Below are 18,839 nucleotides of genomic sequence, written 5' to 3'. Positions count from 1 at the left end.
GTCAGAGCTTCTTTCGGAAGGCTATTATGACTGTCAACCCAAATAAATGTATGAGCACCTCATATTCTATACAGTCAAAGCTACAAAAAAAACTGACAAATAGTTTATTTTGTTACCTTGTTTCCCTGTTGTTTTGATTTCCTGTCTATTTAGCTTTCACTGTCCAGTACTGCTTTGTTTGCCTTTTTATTTTATTTCAATTAAGTATTTGATGACCAAATCTGTGACCTGCACTTGTGTAGCCATTCCCTGAAACCTGACACGTTATTATTAAATAGTTTTGTTCTTGATCAGTAGTACTGATCAATGAACAAAACTACTGATTTAGTACGTTATTGTAATATCAAAATCAAAAGTTTCATATGCCGGAGCATCTGGAGCAGCATTGTGCATAAGTAGCAATATATATATAAAAAAATCTAAGAATAATTACAAATGTTTATCATGTGTTTGTCCTGAAGGCAACAAAAGCAAACATTGATAGGTCTCCCTTTTTTAACCATTGTGTTGCTTAAATTATTTTTCATTTCTGAAAGGACATATGTAATACTATTCCTCAACTTTAAGTGTCTGTCCGCTAACCAACTAGACGAGATGTTACGTGTGAACAGCGTCACCTAGTGGAAGAATTGATGCATTACCTAGTCACGAACGCAAAGATACACTGAGTAGTGTTCGTTTGCAATGGAACAAATTTTCTTTTAATTCCACATAATGGTAGTATTTCTCTTAATCCTAAATATCTAAAAACATTCTGAAATTAAAAGTAAAGAAGATCCATCCACATATGTTGCTCAATCAGTTTTATTCAATAGCAGAGGGAAAAGAAAAAAAAAGCCAACAAATCAGTTCACTTCATTTTCAACACTCACTCACTTGTACATAAACATCCAAAACTCATTGGTTGGGACACTAAATCATTCCAAATAATAATAATAAATAGTATATGACCTCTCTTTCTTCTCCTTTGTATTAAATGTCAGCTTGTCAGCCACTAACCATCTTCTTTTGCACATACATACACACCCAGCTGCATAAATATACAATATGATACACACTTACAGTATATACACTCGTATGATCACTGCTCTCCCACCTACCAACTTCCTCCTTTGCAATCACATAGTAACAGTGTAAAGCGATACGACCCCATTTTATACACAAATATCAGGGTTGTGCAACTTTTTTTTGACTCTGCGGGCCGCTTAAAGAAAATACAAGATAAGAGGGCTAACTTAGAAATTCTTCATTTTTAATTTAAGCTAAAAATCAATTCAACAAGATCTTATATATTGCAGCAGGCCACACTCATGGACTCCGGTTATAGTTTGGACCACTCCAATAAACAAGGATGTTTAACCGTGGCATATGTGGAAGGAAAGTAACAGAATGACACAACATTTTTTGATATGGGAAAGGATCTGATGACGGATTACTGCACAATTTTGGCAAAATTTAGTGGGAAAGGTTTAGTAACTCAAACTCTTCCATCCAACCTCCTCCTTCAAAATGGCATCTCAGCTACAGAGGCGTCATATGATGCGTCATCAAGAAGCTTTGTACAAACTGTTTTAGTGCAATTAACGTCTATTATCTCATTAACTCTACAAAATTATACATCAGACTCCGCTCCCCCCACACACAGACGCCCACTCCAGTTTTTGATAAGTAGTACATTCAAACTTGGTGTGTCACAAGTAAAGAGACGTGAGGCCCTGTTATTGCACTTGAGCGTACGGTAAAGGGGGCGGTGGCCATTTTGGATGCTGTTAAATATACTGATATGTGGTGCTGGAATCTCACACCACCAGGATCTTCACTTCGTCCTGCTCGTCCGGTCGGTAGAAGAAAGGGATGCAGGGGTTCTCTCCCATGAATGGGGGTGGCCGCGGCAGGCCCTGCGGGTTCTGGATCTCCTGCAGTAGCTGCATGATCTGTTGCGCCGTGCCGTCCTCCTTGGGCTCGGCTGGGGGCCTCGGGCTATGAGGTGAGGGGGGTTCCTGGCTGGCGGTGGGCTCGGAAAGAGGGATGATCTCCATGGCATCTAGGAAACAGAGATTCTATGAGCGCTGGGTGTGCAAAGCCCACTTCAAGCTGACGGTAACTATTTTCCCCCCCCCCCAAAAAAAGTCATCAACATTGGTTTGAAAGGGTTCACCTGCTCCGCTGCCAGCACCGAGGTCATGCCTGTGTGCTTGGTGTTCGGGGTGCCGCTGGTCCTCGTCAATACGAAGGAGGTCGGGGTTGGCCGAAGCCACGCCGCTGACGGCGCCGGCGTATTTACCGTACCAGTCGTTTCGCTCGGCCACCAGCCTCATGACCAGGTCCTGCAGCTCTGCCAGCTTCGCCTGGCAGACAAAGTTATTTCAGATGTGCGGCGACTGCCAAGGAGACATGTTGATCAGTACCTTCATCTCTTCTTTGTCCTGAGCCAGCATGCTGATGTATTGCTCCTTCTCCTGGTGCTTCTGCTTCATGATGGCCCTCTGGCTCTGGTACAAGGCAATGTATTCTCCTGAAAATCAAAGCGGCAACAATTTAGAGTGAGATTTAGCTCGTCGCGTCCCAAGCCGGAAGCAGAAACAGTCTTTCCCCCCTCACCGATGGTGTCCGTCTCGCCAGACAGCTGGATGCAGCGGTGCTCCAGTTCCTCCACGCGTTCTTTCAGGTCAGCCTTCTCCTGCATGAGCGAGGTGAAGCGCTGTTGAAGCTTCTCCATTGCCGTCTGTAATGCCTGATGAACTTCCACCGGCACTCCTTCTTCTGCCCACATTAGTTCACACATCAGCACGAGGAATGACATTTTTACACAAATTAAAAACAGTCATGATTTATCGGTCATTTTTTTTTCTGAGGAATGTTTATGCATCAAAAGCACTAGGGGTATCGGTTTTTGGTATCGGTATCAAAGACTACTCAAGAACTGAGAACTCGTACTGGTAAAAAGTGGTATCGAACATCCCTATATATTATTTTTCAAAATTGTTAAGCTTTAGTGGGCCCTCCAGAGACACAATTGTTTTAATATTTATGAATATGTTTCACAATCAAAAACTACAAATGCATCTTTTCTCACCTGAATGTTGGTGATTGTGTTCACAGTGACTATATTGGCCCCGAGTGTGTTCGTGCTCATGATGGTGATCATGATCGTGATGGTGATCATGATCGTGATAGTGATCTTGATCATGATGGTGATCTTGATCATGATGGTGATCTTGATCATGATGGTGATCTTGATCATGATGGTGATCTTCATGCCCATGGTGGCTGTGCTGTTGGAGGCTGAGAGCCAGGGCAGTGTGGTGCTTTGCAGCCATATGGAGTCGCTGCTCCTCCCTCAGCAGCCTCCTGGCCTCGTCCCGCTCGGCCTCCAAACGAGCCAAGGCATCGCGAATGAACTCTTCCTGCAGAGGCAGGGAAATCGGTCACCAAGTCAAATACAAGCCAGTTCAATGTAAATGGATCTTATACATGGCAATGTGTGAAGTATTTACAAGGGTCACGCTGTCGTGAAATATGTGATAACCTGAGGTTGCGTAATAGGTGTATATTCAATGGTTAGGTGGCACATGAGGTCAAAAAGGCAATGGCATTTTTACTTTTCTAAAACAAGGAGCTCCTTTTCAGTTGCAAGATTTAACATTTCCTATTTTATTACAATGCTTTTACATGCCAACTGGAAGTCAACATGCCAATTTACACAAAATGTGGGTGTGATTTAGGTATTTAATCCACTGGTTGGAAATACATTAGGAAAATAGTCTTCTCACCATCTCTTTTTGGCTCTCAAAATCTTGCGGGATAATGATGGAGGATGACTCAGTCATATTTCCTTGAGGCAACTGGCTCTCCACTCCGTCTCCTGAGCAACATGATATATCAAAGGTCTTAATAAACATTTTTACTGATATTGCTAAGGATACGAACCTTCATCTCGGGGTGCCATGGCTAAAGCTGAACTGTTGAGCAGCTCTCTGACCTCAGCCTTCAAATGCTCGTTATCTTTCACCAAATTATCCAAATACTCCTGAATGGGGGGGGGGGGGCAGCCATTTCATTAATTCACCAGAAAAGAATTGGGAAGCACATGCTTACATACCTGTGCTCGCTTCAATTCATTCTGGCTGACTTCCAGCTGAGCGCGGCCCTGGGACTCGTCGTGCTGCAGCCGGTCCATGAGTTGGCTCTGTGTATAATACTGCCGGTGGACCTGCTCCCTCTCGGAGACCAGTGTCTGGTAGGCGGCACTGTACTGCTGCAAGTGGGCCGCCAGCTGGTCCCTCTGCTCGGTCAGCCCTTGAGCCTCCTTGTTTTTCTCTTCCAGCTGGTAGCAGGCGAAAGGCAAAATTAGCACAACCGTCTGAGATAAATGTTTTGTATGGAAAAACAATAACAATGGAGGACAGAGACTCCTAAAGATTGTATTGAAACACATCTGTGTGAAGTGGAAAGGAAAAAAAATAAATAATCACCAGGTCCTTCAATCATCTCATTTCACTTAATGAGGCAGAAAATGATTTTTAGATTTAGTACAAACGTTTGTTCATCTGCCAGTGGTTTGGACATTTGTGTAGTGTTTGGTATATTTGTTCTTTTAATGTAGAATGTGTACGTTGGCTGAAAAAAGTTTGGCAAACAGTGACGCAGATGATGCGAACCTGCTCTTTCACGTTGTGCAGCTGCTCTTGAAGCTCGCCCATTCTGCGCGCCAGCTCCTTCTTAACATGTTGCTCGGACTGAATGGCGGTGGTCAGCTCCATGTTCTCATTTGTCTGCAAAACAACAGACACAAATATTTCAGATTAAAAAGGTAGCAATCTCTCTCGTTCAAAACTAAGCCTATGTGTCCCTCGTCAATCCTAAAATGAAAATAAATAAATCCGGGGTGTACAAGTCAGTTGGGAAACATTTAAGCTAAAAGAAACAACAACTCACCAGTTGAACAAAGCCGTTCTGCAGCTCAGCAAGTTGGTCTTTCAGCGTTCGGTTCTGCGTGAGCGCACGACTGATGGTCGCCTTGTCTGACTGAACGTCTTCGAGCATGCGACGACGGTCGTCGCCCTCCTGGGCTTGGCGCTCCGCCTGCTGCTCCAGTTCCGCCAGGCGTGCTTCTTGCTCTGAGCACAGGCGACTCAGCTGCTCATTGTCGCGTAGCTGCGAGGAGAAATTGGACTCTTGAAGATGCTTGGAAATACTTCAGGGTAAAAAAAAATACTAGATATCGGTGCACACCTGGGACTGGTACTGCTCATCGAGAGCGTCCTTTTCCTGTAGTAGAGTGTTGAGTGTTTCTTGTAGCGCTATTTCGCTCTCTGAGGGGCCTGAGGATTGCGGTTCTGCTGCGCTTTGGTCTTTGCTCTCTTGAGACAGTATTGCTGGAAGAGATGGACAAGAAACAGATTTAGGCCCGTACAAAAATTCTATACAGGCGGTACTGACAATTCAAGGCAAAAAAAAAAAAAAAGGAGCCACATTGTTTCATTTGATTGTGTTATAGTTATGACCTAAAGCATTATGTCATACAAATATTAGTTGCAATTGACTTTACTCCTGATTTAACGTAGTTCAGTGATAAACGACACTTTTCAAATTTGAGAAGTGATTGTATATTACAGAATGTGACAGTAACCATTTTAGCTTACCTGCGGCATTCTTTAGCTCTGTGATCGCAGCTTCAAGTTCTTGAACTCGTTCAATGTTTCTGTCCCTCTCTTCTGCAACCAGTGACACCTTCAAGATGGACAAGACATGAGACGCATTTGTACAATTAACCACGCATATTTACAATTTGGCATTTGCATATTTTTTCAAAGCTAATATCAGGTCTCCTTTAAATCTGAGTGTGGTTTACTTGTGCCAGGAGCTGCTCTGTTTTGTCCTTCCAAATGCGGCCGCCCTCCTGGATTTGCTCCGCGTAGCAGTCTCTCTCCGTCTTTAGCTGAGCAACCAACTCCATCAACTATATGAACAAAAATAAGGTTTTAAAAGTCAAATGTGTTGCAAAGGAAAAGCAGCAATTTCTACAAATGGTATTACAGGTTTCTACACAATAAACAAGCCTGAACCTGCTGGTTATGAACTTCAATCTGCTGCTTTTCTTCCAGCAGTAATTGGATCTGCTGGCTGGCACTACTGGGATCCGACTGGGTGGAGCACTGGGCCAACAAAGAAACGCAGCAATGGAGACGTGTAAGAACCCCATTACAATACAAATAAGAAACAAAATTCTAATTTTGGATGAAGGTCCAACTGACCTGCTGCAACATGAGGTCGGCGATCTCGAGCCTCTTGCGGAGATCCTCTACCTCCAACCGCAATGCTCCCGTCTCTTGCGCTCTTTGCCTTAGCTGCTCTGAGAGCTCCGAACGCTGCTGTTTGGACTCGTCGCTTAAATTGCTGCAAACGACAAAAATTGCGTGCAGCTTTTTAGTCTCTTGCTGGTCTTTGATTATTTTACAAACACACATGCAAAATGGGACTAACTTTTGCCAAAACATCTCACTTACTTTTGTTTAAATACCTCTAGTCTCAGGGCGTCTCTCTCCTTTTCTAACTCTTTGTTATGCTGGCGGAAAAAAAAAAAAAAAGCGAAAGAAGAGTCACAGAGCTATATGTGAAGCAAAGAATAATTTTTGATTAGTTTGAACCTTGTCTGTGTCTACCTTTTCCAACTGTTTCTGTTGCGTCGACACGGACGACAGTGTTCTCTCAAGCTCCGACACTCTTTGCTTTGTTGACTGCAGTCGGCTATTCAGCTCCTCTGCTTCTCCTGAATATGAAACATCATTTAAACAAAAAGGACTTGCCACTAGGGATTGTTTGTTAAGGTCAAACATCATGGGAACACCCCGACCTGCTTTCTGCCGCGCGGCCTGTTGCGTGTACTGCAGTGCGGTCTGTAACTCCGATTTCTCCGACACCAGTATGCCAATGGTTTGAATGTGAACCTTGGGAGATGAAATAAAGTGCGGCGATTTGTCTGATGCCCCCGGAATCAATCACTGTGTTTGCAATGTCATTACACTTTCAGTTAGTTAGGCCCAATCACTGAACAAATGCAAATCGTTAGAGCATCGAATTGTTTTTATTTTAAGGCACTGATTCTATTGGTTGAAGCCGTATAGCATTAAATGTTACAAAGATTTAAAACTTAAAAATCGAATATGAGAATTTACCTGCAGTTGCTCCCGCATGGTTCCCTGCTCTTTTGAAAACTTTTGTTCAAATTCCTTTCGCTCCTGAATGAACAGAAATGCAATTATCATGAATATCCGGGAATGAGAGGCGCTACGGGAATGAAGATAAAGAGGCAAATAAAGACCTTCTGCAGCTGATCTGTGAGCCCCTGACATTGTTGTGCCTGAGAAAGTAAAAAGATCACAAGCTATCGTCACTGCAGCGTGACACTAAGAATTTTAAGTTAATGTCAGAACATCAGATTTGGTCTTTTTTTTTTTTTTTTTTTTTTAGCTAAGCCAACCACTTTACAATCTACCAGTGTTTGGGATGTGTTTTCTTCTCCCATCGGGCTATACAAATAGCTAAGTACACTTTTGTAACTGTTTGCAGAAATGCATTCAGCAAGGGAGAGGGGAGGAGAATTGCATGATTTACATGCATGGGTAACCATTTCAGTGAGGATACTAAAGGTGGCGTGCCAAAAAGTTGACATGCAACACAGTTCGTGCACTTTGGGCATTCAAAGACTCACACACAGCTTCTTACCAGCTGGTCAAGCTTGGTATTGAGCTGAGAGTTTGTTAAGTTGCTGGACTCCAGGGCAGCAGACAGCTCCTGGTTCCGGCTCTACCGTGTACACATGCATCCGGGAAAGAAGGGAAACATGGAAGAGAATGATAACGTGTTTGCGGCACACGACAAATAAAAAGGATAGGGAAGGAGAAACAATTGTAAATGTTGATCACAAGGGCAAACGATAGCAGTTTTATATGTGGTGCAAAAAAAAAAAAGAAAAGAAAAGTGACCGATGGAATGTGTGAAAAATAGTTAACATTCCGTCATACGTCTAATTCTCTCTCGCCAATGGATGGTGCGCTGTCGCCATTCAGGTGTGCAGCAGATGACTGAAATCACAAAAATGGAAGAACCTAATTTAAAAAAAAAAAAAAATATCAAGAATTAAGTCAGATTTGTATTTGTCCGAGGTTGCAGCAACGTACTTCAGAGACCAGGCCGTTTAGTTGCTGAGAGAGTTGTCGCAAGCTCTCTGTGGAAGACAGCTGTCTGTGGAATAAGTAAAATTTAAAATAAAAACCAAAGATTTTACTTCTAGGTAACCTGATTTTTTTTTTTTTTTTTTAGGGACAATTGCTTCAGCTTTAGAAATCAAAATCTTCATCATACTGTGAGACTTGAGTGAAATAAAAAAGCCAACCTACCTATTTTCCTCTGATAAAGTCTCATTGCCATTAGTGTCGGGGTAGTCCTACAAAAAAAATATATAAGAAACATAAAAAATGAACACACCCCAAAATTAAAACAGCACACAAATGATTGACTGTAGGGCTTCCGTATTATTATTATTATTATTATTTTAAACAATATCTTCTAGACAACGCTACTGTTGTCCACTGTTGCTGTGGGCCTTTGTTTCGTGCTTCTGGTGAATTCAAGCACATTATTATTTTTTCCTATTTATTAAGATGCTGAGCAATTAAACTGTGGTTTGAGGTTCCATGACAGAGACACACCTGCAGCATGTCAGTGTGGTGTCCGCCACTCTGAAGGTTAGTAGCGGTGTTAGTGCTAGTAGCGTTAGACATGGGTGCGGGCCGGTCGAGCTCGGCCTTTGGAGGGGGACCAGAGGATGCGATGGTCTCCATGACGGCAACGGTCTGAGGTGGCATGTACACAAAACAATATAAGTGTTACGGCGACGCAAAAAAAAAAGCAACACAAAAGCTTTTATGCGCACTGACAACATGCTATTCATATAATAAAACACAACGAGACATGAAGCACTTTGCCAGCCGTTGTTTTGAGACAAGCTTATTTTGTGGAGCCTGTTCAAAATACCGTCATGCATGTGTTTGGCCTATCCAAACTATCGACCACGGTCCATTGGGCGCCGTTGAACTGGACTGCCGTTACACCTGTCTATGGACCCCGTGGAGGCTATTTTGTGTGTTTTGGGGTGTTCTCTTGTATTGAGGGGTGCTGGTTGGCCACAGTTATTTTTTTTCCTTTGTCTTTTAGCTTTGTTTTCCTTTGATGGCTTTTATCTTGAGCACTTTCTGGCTTTCTTTGTGGCGCCGTTGTGTGGCAGCCTTATGAGAGCCTATTGAGTTGCGCTCATGCCATCTGTGTGTCTTTTGTATACCCACTCTGTGGTATGAATACTGCTGGGGCCTGAATTTCCCCACCCCTGGGGATCAATAAATATTCAATCAATCAATCAATCAATCAATCATTACTATTTAAAATACATGGGGGGGGGGGGTTGATACATGAATGCAGCATTTTCTCAAAACCTCAAGCTGGGCACGTGTTCTGTGCACCATTCACTTAAGAGCCCTTCATTTAAGAAGTCGGTTAGAATGTGCACTTGATTCATAAATAAAACACGAGGAGGAGGAGCAAGAAGAGGAGGACGTTAGGAAAGCATACAAAAAAAGTAGAGCACACACAAGGATAGATAGAGCTTACCTGACTTTTGCCATATGCAGGCAGGATTATTCCATTGCTTTGACTAAGTGCTTTGAGAATATTGTCAAACTGGAGACACGAGGGAGAAACGGAAGGGAATAGAGGAAATCTTTAGAAGAGAATGACAAAACAGCGCAGGAGGCAGACATTTCAAGGATTCCACACAGGAAGTTGTCTAGGAAAAAAGTTCCAAAAAATAGAAGGCCAACATATTGAGTATATGAGTCTACTGTCTTAATATAATATGCTTGTCTTATTTTATCTTTTGGAGTAAGTGTTAGAAACAACAGGAAACTGAATATTAAGTAGAAAAGCAGGCGAAGCAAAAAAATTAGATGCTGCTTGACCGGGCTTACATTGTCTGGTGAGTTTCTGTCAATGGAGGTTGCATTGTATTGGTTGGGTCCCTTCATTTTCCTCTTCTTCTTGGCTCCTGCACCAGGTTGAACTCCTTCACCAACTCCTTTTTCTCCTCCAACACTGGTTGGAGTGCTCTTCTGCTGGAACTCCTTGAGCTGAACAACACGTGAAAGAAAACAAGATATGTGATTTAAAATGATGTGATTTGCTCTGCTTCAATTTGTTTACAGAGAGGGTCACAGCCTTGAGAGCGTGATTAGTGTTTATCATTTAATCTGCATGCATCAAGAAGCCACCTTGTCTTATGATTGAATTTTATTCGGAGATTTTTTATTTGCTTTAACACAATTTCTCATCCACTTGTTCAGTGTCTACGAAACAAAGTTGTGTTGTGTATTGCCATGATTTTATGGAGATAATGTAAACACTGCTGTTTTACTAAATATTATCTCTGGATGGGTTTTATTTTGGAGAATTGTTTTATGTGCCAGAGGTTTTTTATCTGTCTGGTGTGTTAAATGTAATCGGCTCTAGGTTAGAGGTATGCAAGCAAGAATGCACCCAACCTAGTCCCAAAACAATGTTAATCATCAGGTTCTGTTTCAAACGTAGCGAGGCAGAGCTGGTCCGTCCGTCTATGTGCCTATTAGGTTTAAAATACTGACGATAGGAGTAAAATATCACACAAGACAGATACATATACACAAATGTCGGCAGAGTGACTTCCTACAAGGTAACGACGCACATCTTAATGGAATATTGTAACTAGCAAACACGCCTATGCCAAACACACTGCGGGACAGGGAAGAGGGCTGTCAGCTGTCAAAACACTCCCCGTCATTCTATCGGTGTCACTGGAATTTACGATCGACCAACAAAAGATAGTCCAAAAAACGAAACATTGACATATTTATACTCGTACATTGCTCCCTTGTCATGAGTTTCCCCGTTTTGCTCATTTCAAATGAGCTAAGTTAGCACGTTCCGCTACGACGGGTTACACGTTTTAGTTTTGTAAGCGAAAAAGCAACTTGAACGCCTGGAAGAAAGCGATCGCTAATAATTCAGATGGTATCGCGTGGTAAAAATGTCACTTGGAAATAAAAACGGTGAATATAATTTTGAAAAGTTGATGTTAAAAAGCAAAGGCCTCAATAAAGCACCGGGCTTTCTTGGGCATCGATGTTCGAGACAACCGACAGAGGCAGAATCAGCGTCGGCCGTAGAGGTCGGAAGACGTGGAATGATATATGCAATCGTGACAAAATAGCACGAAATGTGGGAGAATAATAGTTGATCTAAAACATAGCGGAATAATCGGGTTACATTTTACCTTTTTCTTGGCTGCGGCGAGTTTTATTTGCCTGCTCTGGTCGGCCATCCTGCTGCTGCTGTGGTGATCGACGACGGCCCGGACAAACCACGTCATCAGTTTGCTTTTCTGATGTGGTTCAGGTCTCTAGAGGGCGCACTTAACTTTGTTTCTTATACTCTATGTGTGTATTCGTGTGTGTGCATGAATACAATTCTATCTATCTATCTATCTATCTATCTATCTATCTATCTATCTATCTATCTATCTATCTATCTATCTATCTATCTATCTATCTATCTATCTATCTATCTATCTATCTATCTATCTATCTATCTATCTATCTATCTATCCATCCATCCATCCATCCATCCATCCATCCATCCATCCATCCATCCATCCATCCATCCATCCATCCATCCATCCATCCATCCATCCATCCATCCATCTATCTATCTATCCATCTATCCATCTATCCATCTATCCATCTATCCATCCATCCATCCATCCATCCATCCATCCATCTTTGTAATTTATGTCAGTATTTGAACGTTCCACAGGTTAAGGCATAATACACATACTGAATATTATATTTTTATTATCGTCATCGTATCGATGTAGTTTGGCAGCCATAATTTATACAAATTTTGCTTGTACAGTAATACAAGTACCAGTACAGTTTTGTTTGATGTGTCCCGTTGTTTGTTCACGTTTTGAATTTTGATTAAATTCATGAAAGTTTAATCAATAAAAGTTTTGTCATGCAGTACTGTATTTCTGATGTAATTACGCAACAATCCAAAGAAATCATCTGATGCAACAACATGCAGTTAATGCAGTGACAAATAATCCAGGATTCTTTTTTTTCATTGAAATGTTTAAACATTACTCACTGCAGTGAGTCAACTTTGATTGCCCGAGAAGGGATATCAATTACAATGTGGAATCTAACCTTTGTGTAAAAAAATAAAACCTACCAGCCAGTCATCATGAGTGGCGTGTAACTGCACAAGCCACGTCCCCAATCCAGCCAATCGGCGATGATTTAGACATGTCGTCATAAAGCTTTCTACGTACAAATCATCAACGGCCAGCGTGCCAAACGGAACCAATCGGCGCGTTCCAACGCGCAGCCTTTCGTCCAATCGCTGGCCTCCACGATTGGGAAGCGGTGCCTGATTATATAGAGGCAGCGGTCGCATCATCCACTATCACATCTACTAGACAAGAATACTGACAAAATCTCAACTAGCGACAAGCAAAATTTCTTGACTACATTCCAAGTTTACACTCACTTAAAAGACTAAGGTATGTTCAATATTTTATTTGAAGAGTACTTTCATTTAATCTATTTTAAATGCTGTTTTTTCCCCCAAATCTAACATTGCACGTGTACTGTTATGTCTTAAGAACTGTTCTGTCGTGTTGCACTCTGGTACAACTGTTGGTTTTAATTTATTTTGCCATTTTAAGACATAACAATTACATGTATGTATGTAGTATGTTTTTAGAATTATTTCCCCTTTCAACTCTTTCCCATACCGGACAAGCTAACCCCGCTAGCTAACTACCGGCCTCGGGTAAAAAAAAAATGTAGTCGGTAATGAAAATGGATGCCTATTGCAGAGGAAAATCTTATGACCCACATATTTTACGTTATTGTCATGTTTATATTCAATTTCAAGAAATCTTCCGTCGATCCACGCGACTCGAGCTTTCTCCATTTAGTGTGGCTAGAAGCTAACGTTCATGAACAAGTTGGGAGACATGCAGTTTATACGCCTCTTTTTTTTTTTTCTTCTTCTTCTCCCTGTGCAGCTTTATTCGTTTTTTCAAGGGGCGTAACAAGACGATAGCCAAAATGAAGTTCGTGTGGCTCTTACTGGCTCTGGCCAGCACCGTCTATGCTGACGATGACGACAAGAGGGACAGTGTGGGCACCGTCATCGGAATCGACCTGGGCACGACTTACTCATGGTAAGACGGATGCATTTAAAACAAATGATGATGCATAATTATTCTAGTACTAATATTGACAATGTTACCCCCTATCAGTGTCGGCGTCTTCAAAAATGGACGTGTTGAGATCATCGCCAATGACCAGGGCAACCGCATCACTCCATCCTATGTGGCATTCACCAGTGAGGGTGAGCGTCTGATCGGGGATGCCGCAAAGAACCAGCTGACCTCCAATCCAGAGAACACAGTGTTTGACGCCAAGAGGTTGATTGGTCGTATATGGGGTGACTCCTCTGTGCAGCAAGACATCAAGTACCTGCCCTTTAAGGTATTATCATAAGTATATGAAAGAACATTTCCAGCTATGACTTTTATTTCAGTTGAAGATGCATTGCAGTATTGAATGCTGTGTAACAATTGTTGATGTTAATAATGTATTACTGTGCATTTAACAACTTTTACGGTCCTTTTCAGGTGCTTGACAAGAAGACCAAGCCTCACATCCAGGTTGACATCGGCGGTAATCAGATGAAGACGTTCGCCCCTGAGGAAATCTCTGCTATGGTTCTGACTAAGATGAAGGAGACCGCTGAGGCTTATTTGGGCAAGAAGGTACTTAAAAATATAACACATGCGACATGTTGATTTCATGAGAAACGGTGTTGTAATAAAAGTTCTATTACCTCAGGTCACTCACGCTGTGGTCACTGTTCCCGCCTACTTCAATGATGCCCAGCGCCAAGCCACTAAAGATGCCGGAACCATTGCCGGGCTCAATGTGATGAGAATCATCAATGAGCCGTAAGTGTAGCATGATAAGTTATCTACTGCCCTTCGGTCCTTTTTTTTTTTTTTTTCTCTCCCTAAATTTGGCATCTTTCCTGCAGAACTGCTGCCGCCATCGCTTACGGCATGGACAAGAAGGACGGTGAGAAGAACATCTTGGTCTTCGACCTGGGCGGCGGCACCTTTGACGTCTCGCTGCTGACCATCGACAACGGAGTGTTCGAGGTTGTGGCTACCAATGGCGACACCCACCTGGGAGGAGAGGACTTTGACCAGCGTGTCATGGAGCACTTCATCAAGCTGTACAAGAAGAAGACTGGCAAGGATGTGCGCAAGGACAACCGTGCTGTGCAGAAGCTGCGCCGTGAGGTGGAAAAGGCCAAGCGGGCGCTGTCTGCTCAGCACCAGGCCCGCATCGAGATTGAGTCCTTCTTTGAGGGCGAGGACTTCTCCGAGACATTGACCCGTGCCAAGTTTGAGGAACTCAACATGGTAGGTTCCCTTAACCTGTTAAGGAGTGATCATAATCTGACAACCGTTTTAATCAACTTCTTGTGCTGTGCAGGATCTGTTCCGGTCCACCATGAAGCCCGTGCAGAAGGTGTTGGATGACTCTGAGTTGAAGAAGTCCGACATTGACGAGATTGTTCTGGTTGGCGGCTCCACGCGTATCCCCAAAATCCAGCAGCTCGTGAAAGAGTTCTTCAACGGCAAGGAGCCCTCCAGAGGCATTAACCCAGACGAGGCTGTTGCTTATGGCGCCGCCGTACAGGCTGGCGTGCTCTCTGGCGAGGAGGACACCGGTAAACTGTCTTCCTGATGCATTTGGCTCCCCATGGCTTTTAAAATTCATTAACTCAATCGTTCCTTCTTCTTTTCAGGTGATGTGGTTCTGCTGGACGTGTGCCCTCTTACTCTTGGTATTGAGACTGTGGGAGGAGTCATGACCAAGCTCATTCCCAGGAACACTGTGGTGCCCACCAAGAAGTCTCAGATCTTCTCCACGGCCGCTGACAACCAGCCTACTGTCACCATCAAGGTCTATGAAGGTAAGAAGGATGTTTTGTCCAGGGCTTCTGCAAAATGAATTTACAGGCTAAAAAAATAGGCCATCTTTGCAACTTGATCTCAATTGCATTGGTCTCTCGCTTCAGGTGAGCGTCCCCTGACTAAGGACAACCACCTGCTGGGCACCTTTGACCTGACGGGCATCCCACCCGCCCCACGCGGAGTTCCGCAAATCGAGGTCACCTTCGAGATCGACGTCAACGGCATCCTCCGAGTCACAGCCGAGGACAAAGGCACAGGCAACAAGAATAAGATCACCATCACCAACGACCAGAATCGACTGACGCCCGAAGACATCGAGCGCATGGTGAACGACGCAGAGCGCTTTGCCGACGAGGACAAGAAGCTGAAGGAGCGCATCGACGCCCGCAACGAGCTGGAGAGCTACGCTTATTCGTTGAAGAACCAGATCGGCGACAAGGAAAAGCTCGGCGGCAAGCTGTCAGATGAAGATAAGGAGGCCATCGAGAAGGCAGTAGAGGAGAAGATTGAGTGGATGGAGTCCCATCAGGAGGCCGATCTGGAAGAATTCCAGGCCAAGAAGAAAGAGCTGGAGGAAGTGGTGCAACCTATCATCAGTAAGCTTTATGGCAGTGCGGGTGGCCCACCACCAGAGGGCGGTGAAGAGAAGGATGAGTTGTAAGCAGGTTAAAATGATGATCTCGTCACTCACTTTAAAATGGAAAAAAAGTAACAGCTTGATGTACATATTGGACTGATGATGGGACTCCTTGTACGAGAGGGAGGGACGGCCACACTGAAGCTTCCGAAAGACTTTGAAGCGAGTTTAAGCTCGTTTGGTGTTTTCTTCGCCAGTGGGCGGAGACTTGTCAAGCCTGGATTATCAAGGCTCACTGCTGCTGTTCTCAGGCAGTCCTGATGGGGATCATGTAGTAGTAGTGGGGAAGGGGGGGTGGGGAGCACTATTGTTCATTATTAGGCTGTCATAATGACTCCTCAAGGCTAAAAGTTATTTATTGAATTTGGTTGTTGTGTTTCCGAAAGACATTGAAATAAATGTTTCATAGAAAATAAGTTGCTTCTACTTTATTTCTTAAGGCCACATTTTGTGTTACTGATGAAATTAAATTTTCTGCATCTGCTGTCTGCATCAAACATTGACACGTATTGAGTCCACATATTGACCAGGATTTCATGACAAATTATTTTAAAACTACACGCTACTGTTGCCTTTATGCCTATGAGTTTCAATATTCTTTTTTTAAATGGGATAATTCAGACTTTCTGTTAGCTGATCTGTGGCGACACCTAGTGGGAAGAGCTGGGAAAAAATGGTACTCCTGCAAAAACACTCAAATGCATGTTTGATTCAAAATTCTTTTCACTTTTTATTTCCTAGCCCATCATGTTACCACAGTTACAACACAATCATTGTGTATGACTCCTTGTGTATCCATTCCACCGAATACAAAAGCCAAGTGTACTGTCTCAGGACCGTCAGCCGGTGTGGCTGCAGAGTCTGGGTTGGCTCTTTGCGCTTCACCGCAATCTCCCACAGCCTCTACCTTCCATGGCAGCAAACACATGCAGTGGTCCAGACGGTTCGGGGGTAAATCACCCTCGAATTTCATTAGGGTCCATTTCTTTTTTTCTGCAAACAGGTCATGCACCACTGAATTAAACCATGCTGTGTTTGAATAATACATGATTTAAAAGAATTGTACCTATGTCGAATGTGTACATGGCATTACTGGCTCCGTCTGCAGTCAGCCCACCGAGGATGTAGATGTTGTTGCCCAGTGCCATGGCCGAATGTGCGGCCACGCCAGGTGGAACATCTCCTTCGGGCTGCAGCAACTCCCACGTCATACTACCTTTACATTGCAAACATCAATGACATCAGCGTCAGACTCCTAGGTTCATGCTATACGATGCAGAACCAACCATAGTTTGTGAATCAGCATTTAAAGAAAATCTCCTTTTACTATTTTCACTGACATACATTTAACAGTCTTACTTGGATCAAGAGAGTACATATCATCCAAGAAGTAATCATTCGCCATGCCGCCATGAATGTAGATCTTTGAGCCTGCTGCCACTATAACATGTCCGTGTCTGACCGGCGGCTGTGGGTCTTGTGTTTCTGGCTGCGTCCAGGTGGAAGACTCTGGGAAGACCACAATCATGCTGAAATGTCCACATTTCTGTGGTTGATGTGTGGAAATAAGTCTAAAACTGACCGGTATCAAAGACGTGAAGTTTCTGGTCTGAGACTGGTGATGAACCTGCTTCCCCACCAGAAAACACGTATAAAGAGCCACCCAAACAGGCCGAGTTGGTGTGATACGTCCTTGGACTGGGGGGCTCGCCCGTTACTGTCACATTCTCCCAGTGGGCTTTGCTTTCTGTAGATCACATCAGTAGACATATTTGTATCACGGTACTGAAACGAAGTCATTTTTTTTACCTGCTACTTCGATTTTTTGGACACAGTTGCGGTTGCCACTCTGCTCCGCTCCCCCGAACACCCATAAGCTTTGCGGTGGGCTTCCGGACACCAACGTGCAGTGCTCATATCGAGCGTTTAGACCTTCCCAAGGCAATGCATCCCACTCAAGACACTCTAGAAAAGTCAAGAGATGATGGTTATTGCAACAACAGTTTACATATAGCAAAATACAATCATAAATGCTCAAAAAGAAAACTGCATTGATTGATTCATTGCTGAACATCTTTTAGTAATGCCAAGACATCACAAATATGTGCTTATAATGCAATCTTAATTATATAAAGGTTGTCAATAAAAAATATTTATGTCAAAATGTTTGGAGTTTTTGTTTCTAAATATTTTTTTTTTCAGGAAAAACAAATAAAAAACAAAGACAACAGTGCAAATGTGTTCTTCCTGCCTGTGCTTTGAACATACATGCAATTGGGTAAATAATTGTTCTTTAAATGGGAGAATTGCGAAGATCCGTACTTAGATTTATAGCGTGTGTATGCGAGAAGCTGCCACCAGGATTTGCTCCCCCAACGATGAGGACCATTTCATTGCCATCATTTCCAGACCAGTAAGTGCAAGTGTGTCCCACGCTCACGCCGGGGGGTCTCCCACTCGGTACCAAGGAATACCTAAAAGGGCAACAAGGTTGCAAACAAGGTTAATAAATTTATGCAACCAAACTAATATTGCTGCTTACCATATTCCTTGTTTGGGCTTTTCTTGAGCTTCCAGCACTGGGAGAAGCTCCATGGCCGTAGATCTAACTAGGGAGAAATCAAAAAGCTGTGTATTGTAAAAGTCATGTTTCTTCCTCTAAAATATATCAACTCCTGATTAACCAACCCATTTACAGATTCCCTGCAATTGTTACTGACGTTAGCAGCGCGTTGCTATGAACCAGCAAACTACTGTTTAGTTTTGAAACATGAGAGATTGTACGCTTGTAGTCTTCGTCAACCAATCGTATCGCTTCTGCTGTGAACTCACACAATTTCTGTATGAAGATTACTGCTGTCATATTGTTAAAATATATTCGACTATGACAACGTTTGTGTTTTAAAATATTGTTTATTCGATCATACATCGCATATACTAATGTAAGAGGCTTTTTCATCGGTCCAGTACGAGTTTTCAGTGCATGAAAAGTTGCGACATCTTTCTGATAGAAGATCTCTGGCGCTTCCTACTTCCGTCCAGAGACCGCTGCTGCATTTACTTCCA

At 43.1% G+C, this 18,839-nt stretch overlaps 3 protein-coding genes across 7 annotated transcripts; 1 reads left to right on the top strand and 2 right to left on the bottom strand.

The window, feature by feature from the left end:
* Positions 1-788: 788 nt before the first annotated feature.
* Positions 789-11,499, bottom strand: golga2 (golgin A2). 4 transcript variants are annotated; one of them, XM_061292542.1, is made up of 27 exons: positions 11,363-11,499; positions 10,026-10,184; positions 9,670-9,738; positions 8,403-8,449; positions 8,184-8,247; positions 8,028-8,087; positions 7,729-7,809; positions 7,325-7,363; positions 7,179-7,241; positions 6,857-6,950; positions 6,666-6,772; positions 6,510-6,568; positions 6,258-6,399; positions 6,069-6,158; positions 5,855-5,962; positions 5,646-5,733; positions 5,236-5,378; positions 4,939-5,157; positions 4,662-4,775; positions 4,103-4,327; positions 3,931-4,030; positions 3,774-3,865; positions 3,077-3,407; positions 2,602-2,763; positions 2,409-2,515; positions 2,159-2,348; positions 789-2,044 (listed from the first exon to the last, which is right to left on the bottom strand). In XM_061292542.1, exons 1-27 carry the CDS (start codon positions 11,456-11,458, stop codon positions 1,800-1,802), a joined length of 3,294 nt encoding a protein of 1,097 aa, XP_061148526.1. In that variant the 5' UTR covers positions 11,459-11,499; the 3' UTR covers positions 789-1,799. The 4 variants fall into 4 exon arrangements, with proteins under 4 accessions (XP_061148526.1, XP_061148525.1, XP_061148527.1 ...); XM_061292541.1 differs by lacking the exon at positions 9,670-9,738 and adding an exon at positions 8,715-8,858; XM_061292543.1 differs by lacking the exons at positions 7,729-7,809; positions 9,670-9,738 and adding an exon at positions 8,715-8,858.
* A 990-nt stretch (positions 11,500-12,489) lies between these two features.
* On the top strand, positions 12,490-16,189 carry hspa5 (heat shock protein 5). The gene is made up of 9 exons (XM_061292545.1): positions 12,490-12,649; positions 13,160-13,318; positions 13,397-13,628; positions 13,775-13,912; positions 13,989-14,101; positions 14,188-14,578; positions 14,652-14,889; positions 14,968-15,135; positions 15,241-16,189. The coding sequence occupies exons 2-9, from the start codon at positions 13,203-13,205 to the stop codon at positions 15,795-15,797; spliced, it is 1,953 nt and encodes a 650-aa protein (XP_061148529.1). The 5' UTR covers positions 12,490-12,649; positions 13,160-13,202; the 3' UTR covers positions 15,798-16,189.
* Positions 16,190-16,478: 289 nt separating this feature from the next.
* Positions 16,479-18,559, bottom strand: rabepk (Rab9 effector protein with kelch motifs). Of its 2 annotated transcripts, none has more exons than XM_061292546.1 (7): positions 18,316-18,559; positions 18,096-18,247; positions 17,583-17,738; positions 17,356-17,520; positions 17,118-17,282; positions 16,840-16,989; positions 16,479-16,766 (listed from the first exon to the last, which is right to left on the bottom strand). In XM_061292546.1, the coding sequence occupies exons 1-7, from the start codon at positions 18,366-18,368 to the stop codon at positions 16,519-16,521; spliced, it is 1,089 nt and encodes a 362-aa protein (XP_061148530.1). In that variant the 5' UTR covers positions 18,369-18,559; the 3' UTR covers positions 16,479-16,518. The 2 variants fall into 2 exon arrangements, with proteins under 2 accessions (XP_061148530.1, XP_061148531.1); XM_061292547.1 differs by having other exon boundaries at positions 17,133-17,282; positions 18,316-18,556.
* Between the last annotated feature and the right edge of the window lie 280 nt (positions 18,560-18,839).

Source organism: Syngnathus typhle, linkage group LG12 (assembly GCF_033458585.1).
Source record: "Syngnathus typhle isolate RoL2023-S1 ecotype Sweden linkage group LG12, RoL_Styp_1.0, whole genome shotgun sequence".
Taxonomy (NCBI): domain Eukaryota; kingdom Metazoa; phylum Chordata; class Actinopteri; order Syngnathiformes; family Syngnathidae; genus Syngnathus; species Syngnathus typhle.
The sequence above is the reverse complement of the archived record's forward strand: the minus strand, read 5'-3'. Positions and strand labels throughout refer to the sequence as shown.